Source organism: Chaetodon trifascialis, chromosome 6, assembly GCF_039877785.1.
Source record: "Chaetodon trifascialis isolate fChaTrf1 chromosome 6, fChaTrf1.hap1, whole genome shotgun sequence".
Classification (NCBI taxonomy): Eukaryota; Metazoa; Chordata; class Actinopteri; order Chaetodontiformes; family Chaetodontidae; genus Chaetodon; species Chaetodon trifascialis.
In genome coordinates, this window is record NC_092061.1 from 28095894 (window position 1) to 28122812 (window position 26919).

Here is a 26919-nt window from a genome sequence, read left to right on the forward strand (position 1 = left end):
ATCTGGAGCCATGAGGCTCACTCACTCACTATGCCTACTACTAATCAGCCTTGTTTAACACAGGTTTGCACAATTTCAACATGTGTTGGTTTTAGTGGTAATTGATTTCTCTCACTGTAAACAGCCTTAATCAAGTTTGAATTTTAAGCCGTCATTCCAACAATTCACTCATTCCTTTCTGTCATGAATGCAGCATCATTACTCGATCAGAAGGTTGTGGTGGTAGTGTTTATGGGCTTTGGCAGTACCACACATCCCCACCAGAGGGCAGTATCATACAAACATGGACCCCTGTGAGCTCTGAGAGGAGACAAAGAGCCAGATAAGTCAGCAGCATGAGCTGACTTGTTCACTCCCAAATACCAACAGGCTGATCAGTGGAGCAATGTGTGACCTCAGAGGCAGCAGGGCAGCCATTATTATCTATAGATGTGGGCCAGCAGCTTTAGTGATGGAGGGTGCTGAGGGGGCTCTGACTCCTAATCGTCTTATCTGCTGCCAAACAACCAACACCACCTTTGATGTTGTTTGGTTTCTGTTAACAGAAGTGGTTTCTCTTCCAGCGACGGCTGACAATTCTAGATCAAAATATAGATTTAGCTCCGGCGTTCAAAAGCCAAAGTATGGAGCTTGTGTTACAAAACACCATATGCTCATTTTGAGAGAAAATGATGTTCATGGCTCTCTGAGACTTTATGTTTGTAAGAGAATCCTAGCTCCATGACAAATATTTGAAAGACTAGCTGTACAATTATTCAAAATGTGGTTAAACTCCTCACACAGATCAAAGAAATGCAGGCAAGCCCAAACAAAACCACTACAATCAGGCTTTAGAGGTAGCTTTGCAGCAGAGACCCCACCCCAAACCTCATGTACCTCACTGGCATGAAGCCTGTGCACTCAGCAGCTGATGGAAGTTTATCAGTGCTGCCAGGGAAAAGCCTCTCCAATGGTTTCCCCCTCTCTATTTCATTGAAACTGAACAGTTATTGATAAGAGCCAGCATCAACACCTGAGCTAATGAGCCCAGTCGTGAAAAAAAATCCCTCGTTTAATACTAGAAATATTCCTCACAGGAGTTAAAAATTACTGGTGGGATATAAAAACACTATAGAGCATCATCTGGATTTTTGCAGTATCCATGGATGTACAAAATTCAGCATTTCACTGCTTCAGTTATAAGCAACACGTTACAATAAATGTGAAACAGAACATGAAAAGCGTGACATAATATCGAAAATGAGTAAGACACCACTGCCAAAGGATTTCGTGTTCGGAGTACTTAGAGCAAGAATTGTTACGCAGGCTTAGAAATTTGCACATTTTCATACTTTCCATGCGTCGATGTGTAATGAAGTCAACAGATCTGAGGACAATTTTCTCTCCACATGCCATGAAGCCACAATCGGACGTAAATCTGGCATCTCTGAACGTGCATGTTAAAGGAGGATGAGACAACGAGACGTGGAATCTCTGTGTCTTCCTACCATGTCGGTAATGACAGGTTAGGTTGGCAGCGGGGTGTCTGCTACGCCTCCTTCAAGAGAACTGCTGCTGAAGCCTGAGTGGGACTGGAGCCTGTCAAATTACAGTGGGAGCCCACCTCACTTCCCACTCCCTCTTCCCTCCATCTGTCTGCCGTCTATCTCTTCACTGCCACTCCTTCTTTCAATATCATTTGCCTGTCTGTCCGTTTTGTACTAGTACAACTCATTTTATGACTGAAAAATCATTAAACAAAAATCTTACATCAGTATGGCCAGCCATGTCCAAATTTTTGAGTAACACCGGGCAGATATGTGTGATGCCTTGAGAGTATTTCTGAAATTCCCTCAAAGGCAGATTTTCAAGATGGCAGCCAAGAGTGCCTCTGTCCCACAGTGCACAGGGGAGACTGGATCTGCTGCACTCTGATCAGTATTTGATAGAGTATCTAAGACTAAGAGACTGCCAACCTTCCGCTCCTGCTTTGAGGCCTAGACTTCATGTGTGTATTTTGAGAAAATGTTGGGATATTTGGACTTTTAATATGTCACACTGATTAAAAGCGATGGCTCTCAGAGGCCATTTTCTGCAGCGGGTAACAATAGAGGTCCCTACAGTATCGCCTCTTTAGCCCTTCCCCTCCCATATTCCTCATCCCTGCTTTGTCCATATCTAGCTCATCCCCTATTTCTCTCATCCAACACCCCCCATATACTCCCACCCCCACCCCCTCTCCATCCCACTCTATCTCTTAACACCCCCCACTCCTGCTCTCTTCTCTCTCTCCTCCTTTTCTGTCCAGCCCTCCTCTTCTTGCTCCAGAACTGTCAGATGGCATTAGCTCCTTTCACGCTCATGGCCTGTAGGAATAACAGCCGTGAACCTCGCCGAACAGCGCCATTCTCCTGCTCCAGTTAGCTCTTCACTCAGCACAGGCTGTTGCGCAAATACCAATGTTATTCACGTTGTGCCCCATCACTTACACAACATGCCCCACTAAAGGGCAAAGTTAGGCAGACGCAAATCTCAGCGGAGAAGGTCATGGCGCTGAGTAAAGATATGCCTGCATTGTATAATGCGGTCACGCTCGCTCATAATTATCAGCTCGTCCCCCTGACTCTAGGATCGACCCACAGCTTTGCTAAGATCTGGCTCACGTGGATCAAAAACGGATCCACTTCTTATCTACTTATGGAGCCACAGGCCTGAAAATTTGTTAAATATATCGTGCTCAGCTTATTTCCCATGAAATTTCAGCTGCAGGGCAAGTTGTGGTTGGTATTAAAAGCCCACTGTGACCAATAAGCTGTAAAATGTGCAGAAGTTTTTATTGTGCAGAGAAACAGGGTAAAACGATTCAGATATGGCATGCATACATGTAACAGATGCTTCATACAGGCTGCTGATCTTTATGCCAAGCCTGTTCAGTAGTTATTGTATTCCACTCTGATTTCACTGTCTTCAAGAGTCTTCTATTTTCAAAATCAACATACAGATTGATATCACGGCCAGACGTATTTCAGTTTTAATGGTGTGCATGACCGCTGACATGGGGTAGAACACCACAAAGTAGCAGAAGCAGAAAGAGCCAGGCCAAGCCAGCATCCCTCAGGGTGAGAAACTGAACACCTGCATCTAATTTAACCCAGCTGAAGAGGAGATTTCTGCTTGTAGCTGTTGTCACTGTGTGTCACATAGATTTGGGGATTTCAAACATGTAGCATTGTTAATTACCTTGATTTTGTTTTAAGGTTAGCTTAACATACTTACTTTAGGATTTTAATTGGGCCTACAGACCCTTGTAAGCAGTAGCGACTGGGACAAAAAATCAGCCCTGGCATTTTGGACGAGACCGGCCCACCAAACTTGACAACGCACACCTTTTCGGTCTTTTCGGTCTCTTGACTGTGTATACCAACTCTGCAACTCTTTAAAGCCACGTACCTTAAGCCATGCAATGAGTTACCAGGAATCAATCACATTAAATACTTCCAAAAGGTGTAATTTATTAACACTACAAAAAAGTATACTCCACCACTCCATCACAGTAATGGATCTTTAAGCAGAACTCATCCTATTGGGTGTGCCTATGTGTTTCAGGGAGGAAGAAAAGAGAAAGAATAGAGATGAGAAATGATGGATCAGATGCTAACTCTTCCAAGAGTAGTACTCAATAAATTGTGAACTGACCCAGTCCAAAAGGATGAATGTAGCTGAACTCCTGAATGAACTTTGAACTCTGTGTATGAATGTTTGCGAGAGAAAGAGAGAGTGATTTGATTACTGGTCAATCTTCAAGAAAAATAGCAGTGTAGAAACTGAAAACTTAAGAGGGATGATGACATGAATGAGGGAGAGAGAAAGAGAAATAATAGACATGGTTGATTGATCTGATTGTCACTGTTTTCCAGACAAAGCAGTGCTGAATAAAGAAGGCCTGTGAACTTGGGCACATCCTTAAAAAAGAAGACATCATCCTGTTTGTGTGTGACAGATAGAAAGAGAATGAGAGGATCTGTGTATGCATTATATTAACTGTGAACTTACCAAGGAAAAGGGATGCTAGTGAAGTCATCTCTTTAATCATCCCGTGTGTGTGTGTGTGTGTGTGTGTGTGTGTGTGTGTGTGTGTGTGTGTGTGTGTGTGTGTGTGTGTGTGTGTGAGAGAGAGAGAGAGAGAGAGAGAGAGAGAGAGAGAGAGAGAGAGAGAGAGAGAGAGAGAGAGAGAGAGAGAGAGAGAGAGAGAGAGAGAGAGAGAGAGAGAGAGAGAGAGAGTCAGTGTCGGAGTGTTGGAATCCTGTCAGAAAGGAGGAAAGCCGTCTAGCTTACTGCAGGTTTTACTGCATGTCCCTGTTCAATGTCGCCAGCACCACTGTCATCGGCCACGGAAGCTGATGAAGGCCCTTACGTGGCAAACATATCAGAAATTTTGCGCATTTTGCAGCGTTGGCTTGAAGAGCAGCTTCTTCTTGTCTCGCAGTTTCTCTGCACCTCTTTTTCGTTTTCTCTCCACTTTCAAAGATCCTAACAGATTACGTTACCGACACAAAAGAGGGGAAGTGTTTCATGATATGATTGGGCGAGATGAGCCTCATCGCGTGTCAATGAAGAAAATAACCTATGGGCTGCAGACCAGCCTGTGTTGAGGGCCGGTCGGTGGTTATGAACAAACTCTTGCGCTGACTTTTTTTTTTTTTTTTTTGCTGAATGCATTATACCAGCAGGACCAAAGCGAAAGCAGTTGGTGTTTAACGATGTGATTGGGCCAGCCCAATGTCAATTGGGCCGCTGATCAACTGTCTGGTATTCAATTCAGTATTCCTTTATTAGTCCACGAGGGGAAATTATTATCATTATTATTATTATTATAGCCCAAAATTATGGGCTGGTCAGACCAATATTTAAAATTTTAAAAAAAAGTGGCCGACTATCGGCCCAAATAGCACGTCGGCCCACTGGGAACATGCCCGGTATGCCAGATGGTCAGTCCGTCCCTGCTTGTAAGCCAGTCTAAACAAATGCAAAAGAGGTTTGAACTTGAGAGGAAATAACTTGGTTAATCAACTAAGTATTAAGACTACAATAATTGATTAATACGCTGCAATATTACACACAAGTGTGAAGGAATGTAAACACTGCAAATGCATTTTTGAGGGGAGATCTGTCTGGGCGACGCAATTATCAGTTTGACAAGTAAGCACAGATAGATTAATACAAATATGAGGAGAGTGTAATTTCTCATCACTCTGTACTCAACAAGCCCAGCATGGAAGGAAGGCTTAGAGGCTAATAATCAAAGCAGATTAGCCCAAGCTCTGATAGATGCTATGCGAGCCTGCTAATCATCCAAGTGATAACCATGAATCATCCGATCACAGTCAGAAATGAGCAGTGTGTTTCAAATTACAATTTTGATGGAATGATCTCTGTATCAGCAACCGATCAAAGTGTCTCTCTTTGACTTCCATTTGCTCTTCTAGTCCATGTCGCAGTAATTCCTCCGTGTTAATGCAGTATGTGTAAGTCAGTGTATATTAAGTGCGGCGAGGAAGGGTGGGCGGGAACGCTGGATCTTCAGAACACCGGTGTGACTGTGATCTCCGGCCTGCCTGCCCTGTGATTTAGCCTTGAAATGACAGACTTGCTCCTCATTGGGCTACGGGTGGAGAGCTAATGACATGCTGCGTGGGCTAACGTGACTATTAGCCCACTCTGAGCAGCAGGAACTGACAGGAACACAATTCTGTCATTACGCCCTGAGGAGACCTCTAATCAGGGAGGCAGGGACACCAGGAGAGGCCAGTCGCACTGGTTTCGGTGTGGAGACAGAGGTAACTGATTGGCTGTCTTACCTCAACCTTGCAGGTTGAGGTGAAAGGCGTGCCATTCAGGTTGTGACATGATGTGAAATTGCACGGAAATCATTTCAAAAGATTTGAATTTTAAGTGCGCATTGCTGTTTTTACATGCCAAAGAGGAAAAGGAAGATTCAAGAATATCTGACCTCATTGCTACTAACCTGCACATGAAAAGCAATGAGCATCTTTTTTTTCTAACCAACTCTTATCAAATCTGTTCAAATTTAATAAACTTTCCATGGGGAACTCTAAATAGCTACATACTGCCGTGTAAGTGACATTCTTGTGTGGCCTGTTTTTCCAGAGAGGAGTCATGTCACTCAGGTCATGCCTATCTGGTGACACCTGAAGCTGATCAACATGCTTCTGCATCCCCTCTACTCCACTTATGTTTTACAATCTACACATTCTGATTTTTTTTGTTGGTATGTTCTGTAAGACGTCTGCTGCGTGTTTGTGAGAGAGAGCGGGATCCCTGCATGCTGTACAGAGTGAAAGGCCCCTTGAGGCAGACTGTGAGTTGTGATACTGCTCTATACAAATAAAAACCGACTCAGCTGACTGACTTGTGATTCCTCTCCACAATTATTTAGTCTATAAAACATCAAAATGCTCATCACAATATCTGAGAGCAAAAGGTGATATCATCAAATGTCACCAGTCCAAAGCCCAACAATATCACATTTACTGTAACGCAAGACCAAGGAAACCATGACATGTTTGCCTTTTTATTCTTAAACAGTTGAAAGATGAACAAAATTGTTGCAGATTAATTTTATTTTGATGAACTAATTGATTAATGGACAAACTGTTGCTGTAGCAGTTTTTTTTGTTTGTTTTTTCATTTTTACCATTCATTGAGAAATTAAGTTCAGCTATCCTCACCATGGCTTTTCTTTTTGTAGCTGGTGAATTGTTACTCAGTGATACTGAATTTGACAATTAAACATAATGTCTGTTTTTAAAACATACGACACTTTTCATGGCTTTGAACTGTCTATCTGTGGATTTGGTGCCACAGACATACTTACTCTAAATGTGAATTTGGTATTAAAGAGCACATTTAAAAGCTTTCTCGAGCTGGTTATATGGTGCTACATTATCTTAAAGTTTGCACATTCTAACCTTAACATACAGAACAACACCCATGCAGCCTATTTCATTTCCCTCTAACAGTTATGCACTATATCTGAGCATCGATATAATTCTCCACGTCCTTGACACTGCGTGAAATGTAAACCCCAGTCATCATATACTTCAAGCGGATTAAAGCAAACAGGGAGAATCATTAGGAAACAGTGCTGAGGAAGGTTTGCCCAGGAGCATTTTTCCCTGCAGTAGGTGGAACACAGGAATGTGAAAAGCCTCCATGCTGTAGCCCCTGAGCCTGTATCACTGTGATAATCATACATTATAATCAGTGCAGGCACATACCTACCTGTCTGAGTGCTGGATTGTGAAGATACAGAAAGATCCTGAGAAATGGACTTCATTCATCTGTTTTAAAGCAGATCTGCTTTCGTGGAAATTGGATATTAGAGTATTCATTTTACCATTCACTTCCCTTACATGAAAACCACTAAATAAAAAGGTTTTCATGGTGGTGCTAGATTCTGAGAGCCAGCCTGTACTGCATCTGTAAGACTTGACCAGACAGAACCCAGCTTGTACTGCCAAGTGTACGCTTCAAAGCTCAGACCTGACCTGTTTTGTTTATCCATTTAGCTCACCTGGCTAATGCAGTGCGGCGGCTACACATCTATTTCACTCTTGCCGCTGAGCATTGTGTCTCTACTGATGCACAACTGACACAATTAGAAACAAATATAAAGACATTTCTTGAGAAAATACATTTGAACATACCTAAACAATGAACCCACCTGAGCACAGAGCTTTGTGGTGTGGTGGTGGCAGTAGTAGTGATAGCCTAAGCAGCATAGTTACAGCAGCAATAGCAGTAGATACTACCCAGTGACACAGTATACGTGACCTTTGGAAATGAACTCAAATAAGTCTTGATAATATAATATAATAATTGATAATAATTGCACTAAATCCAATTTTGAGGTATTTGAGAATGTCCATTTTCTGCTACTGAATATTTCTACACAACATGTTAGGCAAAAATATTGTCCTTCTTACGCTCCTACATGTATTTGACAGCTATACATAAAGTGTTTTACAGGAAGGTATTGCTGTTTACCGAAGCAGAGGATCTAAATACTTCTTCTATCACTGTATGTAGAATGAGATTTTCTGTAACCTACAAAAACAAACTGAAACTTCTTAAAAAATTCACAATATAATTGTTCATATAAATTAATAATCTGTTTAAATTCAGTCTTCAGTTAGTAAGAATATAACATAAGTCAAGAATAACAAAAGACAGATATCTGCATGGATTAGGTTAACAAATGTCCTCCGTCACAGGAAAATGAGCCTGCCAACAAGCATGAAAGCTCCACAGAGCTGGTGGGTGCGTCAGCAGTCTGACCCCAGCTAATGTCACAAAGTGTCACGAAGACCAACCAAGCTAACGAAGGAGAAGGAGCACAGTCCGGTAAATGTGTCACTGGGCAGATAACGATGCCAAAGGCTGGAACAGAGTGTGAACTGCAAATTCTGGACAACTTTCATAGTCCAACATCATCCAGTGTTTCTGCAGTGTTCACCACTGTGCATTTTTTCAAGAAAACAAAGACTGAAAGAAACATAGAATCCCTCCCTACACCACTGGTAGTAGCAACAATAGCAGAGTAGCATTAGTGGTGGTAGTAGCAGAAACACATTACAGGACAGAATGTCAATCGATTGACGGTTTAGTTGCTATGTTGACAGATAACATTCATTAAACAGCACTTCATAAGATCAAAACTTAGATATTCCACTTACCCAGATTACTTTCATTGATTGCATCTGTGGAAACAGAAAACAAAACCCTTATCAATATACATGATCAATAGAGATGGAATTCAGGACATATTTAGGCAGTGAGGGTCCAGTTTTCTTCACTGGTAATGTTATGGCTATGTGCTATGTCGAGACACGCCGTCTGACAAGCTGAGGCCTGCACTGCAGGAAGGAACAGGTAATGTATGCATACTGAATCCAGAGCAGCGTTGCACTACGGTTCATTTTTATAAATATCCGACTGTTTGTACTCTGGAAGTCTTTTCTGGAGAAGGAGCTGCACTGCAATGATCTACTCTATCTCAATACTTGTGAGTCAAGATTCGGTTCACCCAAATTCATGAGCATAGATTTGGGTTGACGGATACCAACGTCAAACTCAATTACTTTATGTCTCAGTGAAATAAAAATCAAATGTCAGAAAAAATAAGACAAGTCCTGTTTGGGCAAGTTATATAAACAAATACATATTGCATAAAGCAATGAAGTCACAGTTTTGCAGAATCAAGCTCTTTGTGTGTACGTGCCTGTGAGCAACTGCACTCACACAAAAGTGTATATTGCTTAACTGACAAAGTATGTGTAAAACTTCATTCTTGACCTTGGAAACAATGCTCTGACCAAAAGAAAATCTTCAGGTCACTAAACATCTTTTTCCAGAGATCCTCAGCAGATGGAGTCTACGCTGAAAAAAGCTTGTTTTTTTCATTGTGTCCAACCACACCAATAAAATGGAAGTGAATGGAACAGCATTTGTGGTGCTCACAGCACTGAAATAATAATAAAAAAAAAAGTCCCAGTGACTCTGGATAGACAGAACACTGTCAACTGTTTTCATATTTCTCTGGAGAAACCACATCTCTTTACCCCAGATAATAAAGCCTGTCTGCATGGCTAGATACCACTGGGATAAGTGTTTTGTAATTTGGGTACAGTGACCCTTTAAAATACCAACAGCAACAGCAATTCTACAATTAAGACAATGAAGTACTACCCCCACCCGCAAACATCCTCCTATAATGCCTGTTAAACCATTATTCATTATATAAAAATATAAGGCACGTCAAGCATCGCAACAGGGCATGTGTGAATATTTAACACTGGTAAATAGATGTCTTAAAAACTGCACATAACAGCCTCGGTTGACTTATCAGATTAATCTAAAGGCTACACAACCCCTGCCCTCCTCATCAGCAGCTTAGCGAAATGCTCCTGACATCCTCACACCAAGCGCCGAGAGCGAGGCAGCCTTACGAGGCAGAAATGGTGACATCACCCCAACAACAGCTAAACAAAATAGGCCACAGCTGTTTGGTTCTTTAGGCTACAAATTAGACTCAATATGTCACACAGCATCACATCACAGCAAGGACTGTAGAAATAAGCAGCGAGCCGTTTCTGTTGGACTGAGCTGCTGCTATCTCTTTCTGCTTGCTTACTTTCTCTGTTCTGTTTTCAGACATACAGATACAGACCTCATGCTAATTTGCACTAGATGAGGAAAGAGCAACTGAGGGTGTATTGGTGAGGAATGGATGAATTATGGAGGGATTTAAATAATAAATGGTCCCTCTTCAACCAGACGAGAGAGTCTTGAAAGAGGGGGGTACTCAAGGAGGTAGTGGGACACTTTGTGGAAGCCATAGACTCTCTAAAGATCTGGGGCATATGAATTATACCTTACTTGGTCCATTATCGCTTATCAAAGCATCAAATGAATTATTCTGCTGGGGCCCTTGCAACTGTGCATACAGCGCTGCTATAGTTCCACTTCAACAAGAAAGCAGAAGGATGGAGCGATGCTTCCTTATGCACACATATGGAAACAAAGATGGAAACACCTGGGAGGGATCAGTAAGCTGTCAGAATGGAGGCATTAAGCCGTCATATATAAAACAGTTCATGAATCCTTTAATGATGCAGTTTACGTCAAACATCGTTCCTACATTTATCTCTGAGATGAACTTTAAGTAATCCTTGAAGGGTTTGTACAAGTCAGTCCGGAGACACTTGAGGCAAAGGGAGAAGAGAAATGGGGAAAGGGGAAGGAACAGGGTGGGGGATCAGTCGTGAAAAGGGAGTGTCACCCTCATAAACTTTGTTTCTCAGACCTCCACTTGGAGACTGTAGTCTAAAAATACTCCAGCTGTACTCTGTGGAAAGGCTTCCCCAAAAAACAATTCAATTTTTTCCCAGCAGCATGTGGGGAGCATCTTAGACAGAGTATCTGACTGAAGAACCAATCACCATGTTATCCACAGGCTTGTCTGAGTCTTTCATTCCTGCCACACAACGCAGAGACACAAAGTCTCCTCTTAAAATCCAAAGCTTTTGATCACAGCTGCTGAATACCAACCCAAACACAGTGTTTCAAGTGACCATGTAACCAAGGAAATATGTTATCTGGGTGTATATGGACTGTTTGGCCCCGCTCACTCTTGTGTAGATTTTGCAGAAACCTCTGAGAGACAGCAGTTCCACTTTGTTTGTCACTGCACTGCAGATTCATACTCCAAACATCCAGTCAAATTTGTTCACTGCAGCTGACATGTAAACTAAGGAACAATGCAATGCCATGCTTTGTGCTACCTACTAACTTGCTATGTAACTCACTGAGATGCTGATCAAACTTCTATTGGATTCCACTAACATTTTGCAAGTTGTAGTATTTTGTGTATGCACCTGACACAGAGGGGCACAGAGGTCTTCACACAGCATTCAACAGTGAAACTGATTTTGCAACCAGTCCTAACTGAGTGGGAGAAACAACAGAAACAGGAACAGTAAATTACAACTAATGTACATTTTCACAGATGGTGACTTCCTGATACTAACATCTACCTAAATAGCTTGAATACTGGATATGGACTATGTGGAATTGAGCTATCGAAAGAAACAAACTAGCAATTTTCATCTCCCATGCTGACGTTACAGGGAATCTAGAAATGGTCTGTCATCCTTTGACATAGTCAATGCTGAGTGCAGAAGCTGATGCTGGAGTGCCATAAGATGCCGCTAATGGCTGCTAGATGCTGGCTCAAAAAGAAGTGCATGGAGCTTACTTTGACCGAGCCACAGCACAAAGTTAGACATCTGGGTCTCAAATTACTCTCAAGTGAACTTCTTAGAATGTGTGCAGTAGTGCGAATTCAGAAAAGTATTCTTTGCTTAAAATAGGCTTAAACAGAGGAATGTTTAGGGGGCTGAGGGCTTGCCTTCACTGAGACATATCTCATTTCAACAACAATGAAAGTTTGTTCATTGATCAAGCTTAAATGAGCTGCATCTAGTTAATGACATTCTGTACAGTATGCAGCTCATTTACATACATATACTACACTGCTGTTGCTATTAATAAATGCCCGCTGGATTTGTCTACAAAGTGCTTTGTGACTATGCCATGGTCAGCAATGTTTGATGAAGTTTTATAGTCACAGAAACACAATCATACACACAATACCACATGTAGTGAAATCTGTTCTCTGCATTTAACCCACGCCAGTGTTAGGAGCAGTGGGCAGCTGCTATGGTGTGTTGCCTGTACACCATCATTCCACCTTATGTGAGCATTCTAAAGAAACCAATTCTTGGTATTTTGCTACTGTTTTGCTGGACTAGTTGAAATGCTTACTTTGGTGGGTGGATATGATAAGAAGCTTAGGTTTGAAGACAACTGTCAAAATAACTGCCACTCAAGTGGTTATAGTTTTAATGGGATACATAAATCACCATTGATGAGATTAGCCGTAATCTTCTAAAGTTCAGTGCAAAAGTACCACAACAGAAACAAAATTCAAAAAGCACAGTCGTGATTAACTGAAACCAGCAGTGACAGAAACACAAAATTATACAGTACAGTATGCTGATTCCCACATTTAGATGACAAAACAAACCAGTTTCAGCTTCACTATTTCAGTTAGAGTTTGGATGGTATCATTTGGAATACAAAGATGCAGTCCCTCCACATGGCTGCAGTATTAGTCAGACACCTGGCCAAGAAATCAGCTGTGTTGATCAAAGCCCTAAGCTTGATAATAGAGGAGTGTGTGGTTTACACACATTTTAAGAAATCAGAATTCTGTAAAAAGCCAGCTGTGCATTACTTAAATATAAGTAAAAGTAGTTTTTTCTTTAATAGTAAATGCAAAGCAAACTCATGAACTAACCCACAGACTAAAAGGAGTTGTGTTCTCCCACGTAAAAGAGGAAAAAGACAAAGCGGACCAACTGTAGAAGCAGTATGTGTCCCTGCGTGTTGAGACACCTCCAGCCACTCTGCACTGTTTGTGTTTGGTCTGAAGTTGCAACAGGATCTGAGGCCCAGGCTGGGGATGTCACTCCTCAGCTGGGTCCCCTGGGATGTCCTCCCACTCTGCAGCTCTCCAGCCCCTGAGGAACCCTGAGAGGGGGGACTGGGAGCAGTGGGGTCACTCCAGTGATGTTCCTGCTCATCGTCACATTACCCCCACTGGCCCCATCCAGACACCCAACCCCTGAGAAGCCACAGCCCTCAAAGTGAAGGTCAAAGAGCCGAGGAGGACACAGAGACGGCCTGATCAAAGTCCAGCAGCACCTTCATGTCAGCTCTGGAAATCTGAGCCTGTCTTATGTTGTTTTTGACTCAATTCTCTGGAAAAATCCTGCTTTAACAATAAACACAGCTTTCTCTTGCAGTGCAAGCCAAATGTTTGCTGCATCTGTTGATTAAAAAACTTGATTTTTATTAATTTCTATAGATGAGAATTTGTATAAGAGAAAGCACTTACACAATCCAATCCAGCATCATTTGATTCAGAGCAGAATAAAATGACACTGATTAGGAGAAAAAATGTGAAAAAGGGAGAAAAATAAATGGGAGTCCCCAAATGAAAGGCGAACACCCCCTCACTTACATGAAGTATAATCCATATTCCACATATTTTGACATATTATCCTAGCCATCCAATGCACCTTGTTATTTTAGTATCTGTGGCTTTTCCATAACATAGTTATGAATGACAGTGCTGAAATGAGGCGAAATATTTTTCATTTAGCAGGAGTTTGTGAGTGTTTCATCTTATTGCTCAAATGACAGCTTTTAATGCCGCAGCATTCATAACCCGTGCCTCTTATCACACCTCCCTCCAACACTTGATGGAATTTGCCATCACACAATGGTTGGAAAATACACTTCAAAGGCAAGACGCATCTAATCTCTTCCACTCTGCACATTGCAAATTTGCTGTGATAATAAGATCCTGCCTTCCCAAGCGTTCTTAGGGATCTGAACCAAGGATGAGAATTTCATCTCTCTCTCTCCTTTTCTGTTGCTTTCTATCTCGCTCTCTCCCAGTATGGCATCACACGAAGGGGGTGGGGGATGGTGGGGGATGGTGGTGGTGGGGGGGGCTGTGCTGCAGTTTGAGAGAATCTCCGCAACAGCAATACTGCATATCTGTGGAACCCATCCCATCCTTATGTAAAAGCCCTATTTTACCATTTTATTCTACAAAGACACACACACACACACACATACAACAAGAGAGAGACACAACTGACAGCACAGCACAGTGACCTAGTTTCCATGTGGCCCAGAAAGATCAACCATGACTCCCTCAGAACTGCTATGGGCACAAAAACCTGGTTCAGTGCATTCAGTCAGGCCAGTGCACATCGGTGAGCAGCCAACCTACAAATCACACTTCCGTCGTTGCCTTAACTACAGTTTGCAATTCTGAGACATACCGCTGAGATCCCAAAACAGCACCACATCCACAACAAAGTCAGAAGACAAGTGTAACTGCAGATGGGAAGGCAGGCAGGAAGCCCTGCAGGTAAAGTTGTGTGTTGTGTTTAGTCTGGCGGAGGGCAGGTTGAGGACAGGCTTGTCATCGTAGGCACAGCTGCAGGACATGCTGCAACAACACCCCCTCCGACCCCCACTACTCAACTCCCAGTGCCCTACATACACCACTCCACCCCCTCCAGGTTATCTGTACACATGGAGAAGGTTATGGATGGAGATGCTATCACAGAGAGCGCATTAGCACAACAAAGAGGTGTTTTAGAGAAAGGCCCGCCAGGATAATTAGCTGATGCCTTACCAAGATGCCGTGTTTGATACAGAACAACATGCGAATGTGAAGACATGGTGCTGAGCATTAAGGGAGGAGATGCAATTTGAGCCATGGCCAAAAAAAGAGCCACTGTAAAATTGTGGCTTTCATCAACTAACTTATAACCAGAACTTCAAAACTTTTCTTCCTTAAAGGAACTTAATGGTCCGATGTCAAACGAAAACATTCAGTGAAATGTTTGTGAAAATCAGTGGAGCTGGATTATTGTTGCTTTTTTGCGATCCTATCTAAACGTCTGTTTAATGCAATGCAGTATATAAGTGACAAAGCAGTTACTATTGAAGATATCATTCTGAACCGTTGGAGAGTGGCACTTTCTTTACTTTGCAAAACAATAGCAAAACCAAATGTGCTTGATCAAAAACAAGCAAATAAACAATTGAAATATGCAGAAATACTGCGCTCACCTGCTCCAGGAAACACCTGTTCTCTACACTGAATTTTACACACTTGTGTGGTGTTTCTATTACTCTTACACCACAACAAAGCCCAACTGACTAGTGGATGATCTCTTAGTTATTTTGCTAGCTAGCAAGATAGTTTTGAATAAGACATTTAAGCGTTTGCTGAAAGTGTGTTTTTGTTAGATTTTTTAGTATACCTTCTTATTTTTGATTAAGCTAGGCTAGAAGTAAAACCCATAGAGGACAGAAACAGATAAATCAATCAGTATTACGTCTCAGTGAAAGATTGTTTCTTTAAACTTACCACGGATGTAGGCATTAATATTCAATTTGACACGGTCAATGTACACAATACTCGTGCCCTAGAAACTATACATTTGAAAGTAGCTAGCTCTACAAACATCAGCGGACAGTACGAGTGCAACATGTATTTTAGGAAAAATAGACAACCATTCTAAAACAAGCATCAACGTAAAAGCCTTCCCTGTAATAAAACACAACGTTGGAACAACCAGCCAAAAATATGTATAAATCCAGCTTCAGTCTGACTTTAACAATTCTGCAGCATTTTATCATTACAGGTGACGACAGATGCTGCCTGCAAATGGTACAGCATGTCCATGACAGTGACACAGCCACTTCCTATACCTCTAACGTATCCAGTATTATGATGACAGCAGAAAGAGAAAGACATGTCAGTGATAACAAAGCCTAAAATACAACGCAAGTAAGTTAGACTGAACGGAAAATTGAGTCCTTAACTCTGTGGTCACTGGTGAGAACAGATCTGCATGCACCTCTGTGTAAAGAGTAACGATGTGATTCAGGTGAGTAAATGACATGTGAGATCTTCAGCTGACCAGGGAAGTGAATGGGTGGAGTTACTCCGCCATTCTGACCTCCACCGAGGTATCTGCACTAATATCATCTCAATCGATAGGGGAAGCGATCAGTGTTCTGTTAAGGCTAAACAAAAGGCTTGTGTGGCAGCGTGTTGTGGAGCGTGCAGCGCTGCATGTTATCCAGGTCAGAGTGATCCAATCAGGTGTGAATGAAAGCACTTGGCGGCGCTCCAGGCCTCGCTGTGCCGTCATCACTCAGGGTGAAGGAAAACACACACACACACACACACACACACACACACACACACACACACACACACACACACACACACACGCACACGCGCGCGCACACACGCGCACACACACGCGCGCGCACACACGCGCGCACACACACGCGCACACACACACACACACACACACACGCACACACACACACACACACACACACACACACACACACACACACACACACACACACACACACACACACACACACACACACACACACACACACACACACACTTACTACCACTTCAATGCAAAAATGACTTCCATAACAACACAGCAATACACACAAGAGATCACAGAATCTGTGCAGGCTGGACACAATAGACCTACACACTGTATATATATTTACTTTATTGATCCCCTAAGGGGAATTCTATAATTATATAACTCAATTTTATTGGTACAATCAGGAGTAAAATCAAGCACAGAAAACTGAAAATGTGTGTTTACATCTTGTATGAAACAGGCAGAGCACTAACAGACCTATCAAAGCTGTCTGTCAAAGTAAGCTCAAGGCCCATTAACAGACAAGCACAGCATGGTTTACTAAATATTATGGAAAAGGTCTTTCTGTAGATTTGACTGGTGTTATAGAAAGATCTGTCCAGGCTAAAGCTTAGTTTGATTTTTCTATACAACAACAGATTCAGTGATGGTATCGAAACTAATGTCTTTTAATAATAGTCTTTACAAATAAAACCCTTGTTTAAGAAATATCCTTTTTTTCCATTCAACAAAGACATTTTGAAATGTTAACTGTCTAACTCCACATATTATTAATTAAAAGTATAACCAACCATAAAATGTGGATTTCCAGATTTCTTCCAGACATTTTTTAAAGTCACATAAACAAAAGTTTGATGAAACAGGATAACATTTTTAAAATGACACACGTGTTTTCCATGTCCCTGACGCACTGACGCTCAAACACCAAAGTCAAGCAACAATAAGCAGCCCACATGTTTGAGTGACAGAGGGCTTTAAATCACAGCTTTTATCAAAAGACAAGAAACACAATTCCAAATGTGACCAGAAATGAAATTCAAATTTAAGCCGAAACGCATTTCTTAAATGGAAGCATTACAGCAGGAAATATTTCATATTAATTTATTTACCTCAATATTAATGAGAAGTTTGCTAAGTTAAACCATGGTCAGCATCCTACACTAGGGAATCCACTATGATTATTTTCACCTTGAATTAATTAACCAATTAGTTTTCCAATTAATCAATCAATCAATTGGTCTGTAAAATGTCAGAAAATGGTTTTGTTTTGTTTTTTTAAAGACACACTTACACCACAATAAAACAAAGAAAAACAACTAATTCTCACATTTGAGAAGGTGAGACTAAAGACAGTAGGGCATTTTTGCTTCATAAGACTTAATGATTCATTTCAATATTAGTTCAGATTAATTTCCTGTCAACTGACAAATCGATCTATCGAATAATCTTTTCAGCATTATTAAAAAAAATCATTTGGATGAATTATAGACCTGAAACGATAGTGAATAATCATTTAAGTCACTTATTTTCTTATAAAATAAGACAGAAACTCACTGGTTTTAGCTTCTCAAACATAAGAAGTATATACATACTCCTGATAGCTCCATACTGTCCAATCACAGCCGTTAAAACTCCAATAAAGACATAAAACTCCCAGAATGGTTTTTTTTTTTTTTTTTTTTTTTTTTTTTTTCCTGAGCAGTCATCCAAACTCCACCCAGAGCAGCAGCCATTCAATAGAGAAGCCTTCTACTTTCAATGGTCTGAGCTCGGACCAATCACAGCACCCCCTGCCCCCACTCAGTTCTCAGGCCTTCAGCCAATCACAGAAGCCCTTGCTCCACACGTGACTCTATGTGCTGCTGTCCATCAACTGCCTCATATATAGTGCATGCAACAAAATGTGGAGCAGTTCAATAACTTGCGTCGTAGCCAGTCTCTTGCGTGTGTGTGTGTGTGCGTGTGTGTGTGCGTGTGTGTGTGTGTGTGTGTACGTGTGCGTGCGTGTGTGCGTGCATGTGTGTAGGTGTGTGTATGTGTGAGGGGGGCTGCATGCATGTGGGAATGCGCGTGCTTGTTTACCTATGTTGAAGCACGGAAGGAGAGAGGGAGGGTGAGAAAGAGAAAGAGTGAGTAAGGGAGAGAGAGAGAGAGAGAGAGAGAGAGAGAGAGAGAGAGAGAGAGAGAGAGAGAGAGAGAGATATTTGTAAGTCACTTGTATTTGCAAACTACTGGCTGAGGTCCCACTAGAGGCAGGGAGATCAGAATGAAGGACTGTGTCAGGAGTGTGTATCCGCAAGTGAGTGAGTGTGTGGGTGTGTGTGTGTGGTTGTGCATGTGTGTGTGTGAATCTGAGAGAGACACAGAGAGAGAACGGCAGACAGAGAGAGGAACCCGTTCAGCCCATTTCAGCAGCAACTTCTCAGTCTGTCTACATGAGGTTTTTCCACGAATATGGAAGCTTTCGCTCTGCTCTTTGATTTTTTTCTACCATGCAGTCACCACAGATTCAGAGGTGAGTATTTAAACCGCTCATCCTTCCCACAGTCTTTTCATTTCCAACTTTGCCGGTTCAACACTTGTTTTACACTAATGCATGATCTGCAACTCCATTCAAAAGCCAATGACTCTGTTTCAACAAACGGAAATTTAGACAAACAAGTTTTGACTATCACTTCCAGCAGACGCAAAATCCATTTGTATTTGTTCATCATGTGTGTGAGAGTGTTTGTGCTTGGTATGGTTTGTCTAAAACTGTGTGTGTGTGTGTGTGTGTGTGTGTGTGTGTGTGTGTGTGTGTATGGTTGAAACCCGACAGAGGCTCTGTGTGTGGGAGAGTTTAGAAAAGGATGTATGTGTGAGAGAGAGAGACAGAGAGAATGTGTGCACCGGACAAAGTGTGCCAAGTGTGAAAAGTGTGTGCGTGTGTGTGTGTGTGTGTCTGTCTGTCTGTCTGTCTGTGTGTGCATGTGCGTGCGCGTCTTTTTTTCTAAAGCTTGCTCTGTGGGAATGCAGACTGCGGTAGCCAGTAGCGATGTTTGACTGGGAGGAACTGAGCCAGACAGTAGACAAAAGCGAGCAGGGCCGTCCAGACAGGGCAGGTCAGCCATTAGAGGCTGCAGTGGAGGGACAGGTCAGCCAGCTGCTGCTCCACTCCACGAGGGGATACCCCGCCTTAGCGTTAGGGTGAGGGTTAGAGTTGCGGTTGGGGTTAGGGGTGACCATGCTTCACTTCATAACCGCCTCACAAAGTGCTCATCTTGCACCTCGCCCTCTCCCACTTTCAGAAACCCCGTGTGCTTTGCAGGTCAAAAATCAGGCAGTTGAGGCATCAGTTGAATGACTAAAAATAGTTTCCCTTGCATCATTGTGAAAATCTTCCAGCAACGGTTTGTGTAGAAATGTTGCACGGTGCCTTTTGTAAAGCGGCTAATGGTTCCAAATCTAAATGTTCAAAAAGCTGAGTTAGAAAAAACTACTAAGGTGAAGGGAGGAAAACGCAGTAACAGAAGTGTAAATGTAGGAGGTGGTTAAATATAGACAGCAAGAAAAGAGGAAGAATAAGAGAGACTCATTTTCACAGAGCTTGTTTTTTTCTATTCCCTTTTTCGCTGGATTTCCCCGCCGGCTGGCGTGGGGGTCGCTGGGTTTGGAATGTATTTAGTGACAGGAAATACTGGCTGTCCCTATATTTTTTTGTCCCAGTCTGCTTTTGTCCAAAGCTCTTAATCCACCGCAAAAAGCTGAGTGAGTGAAGGAGTAGCAACAACTGAGAAAAACATCGGGCCGGATCACAGACGTGCACCACGGTTTGCTGCTGTAGTCAAGCCTTCAGAAAAACACATTCACAGACAGCACGAAGGCTTAGCACAGGATGAACAAACAACACACACACATAAATAAGTCTGGACTGATATCGGAGAACTGGGGATGACGAGAGAAAGCAGCTCTTTGAAGCTGCTATAAGACTAAAAAACAAGTGTCATCACTTCAGGTCACGAATTCAGATTGACAAACAAAAACAGCAGTCCTGGCTGAGGTCTGGAAAACATTTGTTCAAAAAAAACTGTGTACATGTAGCACATCTGAGGCTCTCAGACTGAAAAGCAAAGTACAACTCATTCTCTGAAATGCCTGTACATGTAGAGTCTTGTTACCCAGATAGACATCTCAACCTTCATCACCGGCAGTGGCTGGCAGCTCAAGTCATACACTCTGTAACCCCAATCAACAGAGGCTTTGAGTGAGCTCGTCACGGAGCACATGCCTCTGAACTATGCACTTCAGCCTACATATAGCATCTAACACAGAGTGCTGTGTCTCAAATGAGAAAAAAGACCCCATTCTTACAAAAGCAGTGGCAGTGCAGATTGTTGAAGGACTGGTCTTTGTTGACAAAATGACAACGCGTGGACTCTGTGGAGGTGAATTTTAGGGACTAGATTTTTTGTCACTAAAATTGCTACACAGCATTTTGGAAAGCTTGATGGTTTTGTGAAGTCCAGTATCACTTGTTGATCAGCTCATATGGTCTGTCAGTTCAGAGGCGGCAGCAGTTGTGTAAGTGGCTCCTGTGACCCTGCACCTCGGCCCAGCGTGGCCCAGCCTGAGCTGGACTTTGGTCCCAGGGTTGGAGCTCTATAAACCCCTCTGCACCCCTTGCTCCCTCCCAGGCCTGTGTGTGTACCTGGATTTGAATAGAAACCAGACAGCGATGCCCCCCCCCCCTTCTCCTCCTCTGTCACCACTCCCGGGCGGGACAATGAGGATTTGTTAGTGCTCAGCCGCGAGCCTGCTGACACAAAGCGTATAGCCTCCCAGTCCCCAGCCCTGGAGTGTAGCAAGCTGAAGCACAGGCGGGCAGGACACCAGCAGGGGGGCCTGAGGTGGGGGTTGGGGGAGTGGGGGCAGTTTTGCAGGGGTGGGATTAGCTGACAAGAGCTCTGAGTTGGGGGATGGGGGCCTGAAATGAACAGGAAATTACTGCCTTTGATGAGTTAGAGGCAGATTCGCGCAGGCTGAACTCCTCCGGGCCTCTTCCCCCGGCCGTAAAAAACCTGTTTGAGCAGAAAATGTCAAAACACTTCAAGGCCCCCATGTGTCACTTCCCTCTGGTTACGATGGAGTTGTTAAGTCCATACACAGGTGCTAAGCAAACACTCGCAAAAGTTTGCGCTTTTTCTTTTTTCTCCTCCACCACCGCTGCTTGCTGCCCCCTCCCCAGCCTTTCCGTTCCCTTCCTCTTCCTCCCTTCAGACGCCAGCCCCTGACCATGTCATGGGAATCCTATTAAGCTCTGTGTCCATCCAACCCATTTTCACCCACAGAAAAATCACAGCTCTATCTATATCACACTGAAGGGAAACCACAGAGCCCAGCGTTTATATTTATACTTCTGCATAAATATTTCAAAAGTCACGAAGGCGTGGAAAATATTGTAAATATACTGGTCATGACATCAAAGGAAGGGGAGCAGAGATGAGGAGATAAATGGAAAATATGGATTCTTATGCTTTCAATGAATTGTCATTTGTCTCGGTAAAGCACAAAAAAAAAAGAAATTTGTCCGCCACATTGCCAAACAGATTTGCTGGGGCCTTCAGCCATGTTTGACTGAAACAGCAGGAGGATGAAGTACTGTGCTAGTCTCCTTTTTACAAGGTTGATCCCTACCTCCTTCACAATTAAATAATGATTCAATTACATTCTTTCCACCGACAGCCACTACATTTGAATCTCTTAAACGTCTCAGATAGTAAACTCTCTTCGTGCCGTGAGTGTGTTTGCGTTCCTGAGCGTGAGGGGAGATGGTAATGTGTGTTCAGTGAATATCAGGGTCGATTAGAGAGTCTCGTCTGGTCGGGCTGCAGCAGATTAGACAGGCGGAGCAGATACAGGCCGCGGGCTGGTCGTCTGGCGCTCTGACCCACATTGCTCTGATGTGCACGTCACTTCCCATTACACTGACAATTGGACGCCACATCAGCTGAACACGCCGTGATCTGCATACCCTCCCCGCGGGCGAGGCCTCGCTCCCTGTAACCTCATGCTGTCATACACCAACCTTGGCCTTCCCGCCGTCAGGATACAGGAAGTGTTGGATGAGTCACAGTGAGGCATCGCCATCACGGCTCTCTGTCCTAACTGTGTGGGTGGCAGATTTGGCACGCTAGTAGAATGTTGACCTTCATGCTAATATACTAATATCTAAGCTCCAGTATGTCAAGTCAAATAAGTAAGAGCGTGTGATGGAGCATCCTCTGTGCTTTATTTTTAGCCAAAAGCAGCATGTAACTAAATTAATATCAGCTCTCCGCATTAAGGGCTGTCGAGGACAAATATTCAGATCAGCAGCTTAAAATTTCGTCAGAAGCATTTGTCACCACAATATCTCGGACAGGCTTTTCATATCAGCTGGTTGTTTATCCTTGTCGTCTCTCAGTACGCAAAGTAATGCCATGACTGGCTGCAGTTTGTCAAGCAGTTTAAGTGTCCGTGATGGATATGTTGCTTCTCCGCTGCAGTTCCAAGCCTTCTTCTACCTCACATGTCCTGGCCCTCTGAGGCCATGCTGAAAGGGAGTTTAAGCTTTTGGTGAAAGTGCAGAACAGTCACAAACTGACATATTCAATTTGATCTCTCAGTCTGACATTTCAATAAGTATTGGGAGCAAAAATACATGCGCCCAGGCAGCCTGTCATTGGTGCGCCTGTGCATTTATATGTAGGTACAGAAAGCGTAAAGTGGCCTCTGTGGCGGTTCTGCAGCTGGCTGACAGAGACAGGTCTGTTTGCAGGCTGCCTGAAAGATAATTGGCAGCTATGGAGTGAAAAGCGGGCTCAGCAACAGATAAGGGCCGTGTGGAAAGCTCCATAATCATCACGGATTAGCAAATGATAAATCATGAGTTCACACAAGTATGCTGTCACTGCTAGAAGAGCCGGGGAGAGAGGTAGGAGAGAGCGGCTGAGGAGAGATATGGAAAGAGTGGGGTAGGGAACATGTGAGAGGGAGAGAAGAGAGTGAATAGTATGGGAAGATGTGTATGTTTCTGTTGTAATTCAAAAGAAAAACACAATAATACCATCTAGCAGGTCAGCAGGAGAGGCAGGCTGAGAGGGGGAAATGAAAAGAGAGGAGAAATTAAAAGCTCTGCCAACACTCGGGCTAATACAATCTTCTGCCTGTCAGATTACCTTCTTTAATCCAGAAAGGTTTAACGCCTCTTAGAAATCTGAAAGGAGACATGAATTCAGCAGAGATTTTCCTCTGCTAGAGAGGAGGAAGGTGCCGGGGAGGAGGGTTAAGTCTGTGAGCAACTCTCCAAAGCACTAGCCTCAACAACTCTGCTGCACAGTCACAAACTGCTATGCAGAGGATCAGCCAATTCAAACCGCCACAATGTTCGACTCAAACATCCCCGAATTATACCGCAGTGTTCGTCTGCCATTGAGAGTCTTGCATTTATGAATCTCTAAAAATATCACACATGAGCTCCTTGTTTTATCCACAGTGAAGTGAACGGTCGCCTGTCTTTCATAAATACAGTAGGACAAAAAGATGAGCTTAACTTTGGCTTAAGCGGAGCTGATCAGGTCAACAGAGCACAAAGCACGGTACAGCGCATTAAGGACACAGTGTCCCTGCTGGTGCAACGTAGCAACACAACCCCCTACTGGGACAGGGCGCAATGCCTTGTAATGTTTGTCACGCAAAAAAAAGGGAAAAGAAATGAAAAAAGGTAATGTGGCTTTATGGGAATAAAACAGCACCATAGACAAAACATAGAGAGAGGATAATGCCTTGTTTAGTCTAGTTGGTGTAGCAAGGCGCAAACAATGCCAGTATTAGGGGCTCTGATTCAACTGGAGCTAAAAATGGAGGACAGTGTGGAATGGTATGGTATGGTTAATCACACCAGATGAGCAAAAATGAGCAATTCAAGGTAAAAATGTTGTACTTTGCATATCTCCCATGGTCACTTTGTGTGTATGCTGCTGCGGTTTTCAGGGTGCACCTCAATTCTGACACCGAAACGAGTCGTTCTGCCTCTCGTTCTCCTCTTTCTGCTCAGTTATTCTTGCTACACACATCAGCAAAATTATTTAGATCGACTAGGTCTGGCCGGCCGTAAGGTGGCACAGGCAGCACCTGGGGAAAATAATGCTCGATCAGTATCCAGGTCAGTCCCATGCTGGCCCACCCTGCTGGCTCCTGATAACGGAAATGTGAAATCAGAATTGCCGCTTGTGATTTTCATTCCACTGCTTCCCTGCTCCGTGCTATTTTCAAATCTCTCAGTGTGAGGCTTTCCTGCTTTGTGGGTGTGGTGGGTGCAGGAGATGGAGGATGTTTTAAGATGATGATGATCATGGTGATGGCCCGGTTTCCTGCTCCCTGATGTTTATTTCTCCAGTCCAGAGGGTGCAGCGAGTTCGAGCACCAGGCAGACGAGGAAAAACACTGATCCTTGTGCTCACCAACGATCCCACCACTGCACTGCGTCAATTCCACAGATTAAAAACGTGGATTATGTGCCATAAGTGAACGTTGTATAACCTTTTGTTTGGGTTTCACTGGGGATAAATTTGTTTGCGTTTGGCAAAACATTTCTGTTGTGCTTTAATGACTCAATTTAGGCCCTGAGATCCAAACAGAGCTCCCGAAAAACAAAATATGATAGTTGGAGCAAGGATTTTCGGGAGTGAAGTTTGACAATGCCAGCTTTCAAAAAGGGCCGCGAGTCTGACCTGGGGATAAAGTCTGTTGAAGATAAAAAGTGGCAGCAGGCTCCAGAGAAATGTCACGGTTAAATCCAGAAGACAACCACAAAGGACTCTCTCATCCCGCTTTGTTAGAGATGCTCAAAACTGCTGCGAAAAGAGCCTGGGATACATATTCATCAGCCTCAGTGTTCATGACTGAAATGAGGCGACAAAGCTTTGGAGAAGAGAGAGGAGTGTGACATACAGTGCAGTTCTCTCGGGCATGCTGCAGGAGTGGATAAGTCAACTAGAGCCAGACTGACGTGACGTGATCAAATGCATCAGCGCTGGGTTCAAAGGTGCACAGAAGAGAGAGAAAAGACAGAGACAGAGAGAAAAACAGGGCAGACAGGCATGTCAATCAGCACTGGAAAGGGTGAGGATACTAGCTGCTGCAAGGAGGAACTGAGGAGAAGATGGAGGGAAAGGTAAGTCATATGCAGTGAGGGTGGTATGAAGAGAAAACAGTATGTCAAGAGACAGTCACGGGCTAATAATAAGAAAGGAGCTGGCAGCAGAGATAGGAGCTGGCTCAACCACAGTTAAGGTTGCAAATGAAACCCCTGGAGCCTTGGCAGGATGATCCATGGCACGTGGAGGCAGGGTGTTTCTGGAAAGGCTTGGCACTCCGCCTGAAGGAGTCCCTATGCTGGAGCAGGGCCGGCCTGGACACTGCTGCCTGTACCAAGGCTCAGCCTGTATGGCTTTTCAGGGGTCACAAATCATTTTATGCAACTCAGGATCCAAAGAAATGCACTAAATCAAACCATGCCTGACTGGAAAATGTGGCAGAATTCACTTCATTTGGCTTTTTGCATGGGCTACTTTGTGCCAATATCTTGCATCCTCAAAGATGATTAAGGGGAGTTGAGCACTTTCGGACCCTTATGCTAACCTTACTGTGAACCCAGTGAGAGTCCAGCGACCTTTGTTGCAAGTCATCTCCTCTTTCATAACCACGACTGCGGTCAAATAAAGGCAGAAACATGGCCGAATAATAATAACAATAATCTGCATTTTTCCCTCTCTTCATGAGACTCACCACTGAAAATTATACTCATAATAATAAATACAACCTATTCATTTATACCACATTGCACAGCATCAAAACCGAATCCAATGCTTAACTAGAATCAAGTTTAGGGGCTTCCAATATATAACTCAAGCAGTTGTGCTTGATTTGAAATATGTAAGTAATCACATGACATAATATTTTCTGCATCATGTGTGCTGTTACTGCTGGGGCATTTTTGTTACCTTATATTTATCTAACCCAAATTTATTGATGTATTGGCTTCTCCACTTGATAGCAGCACTGTTACATCACAGACCATTCCACTTTCCAAATGTGTGACAACAAACGCAGCAGTGTGACAGCTGAATGTGATACTGCATGAACTCGCTGCACAGCTAAATCTCATTATAAACTTCTTAATTCAAGCAGATATTAAAATGTCCAATCTGACTTAAAGCCTATTTTGCGACTGACACAGCAATTAAAGCATATTTGTTGAATTTGATTGAGTTTGCACATGAAGAGGATCACACACTGCACGAGTGATTTTAGCGATTTAATCTCCTCATGCACTTCCATTAGGAGATGTCTCACAGTGCCAGTGGATTGTATAATAATAACTGTCAAAAGGCGTGATGGGATGGGAAAGTGTGGAAGAGCATACGCTGGCAGCGTCCCAGCATGGGTATTTGTGGGCAGGCATCTGAGCTATACTGGACGTGTCAGGTTA

The 26919-nt window shown here is 43.2% G+C and overlaps 1 protein-coding gene across 1 annotated transcript in view; it reads right to left on the minus strand.

Annotated features, from left to right (window-relative positions):
• The window catches only part of nr6a1a (nuclear receptor subfamily 6, group A, member 1a), a 93002-nt gene that overhangs the window by 33533 nt on the left and 32550 nt on the right, over positions 1-26919 (minus strand). The window contains exon 3 of the mRNA XM_070964026.1: positions 8736-8759. Coding sequence (XP_070820127.1) covers positions 8736-8759 — 24 coding nt within the window. The remainder of the gene's footprint in view (positions 1-8735; positions 8760-26919) is intronic.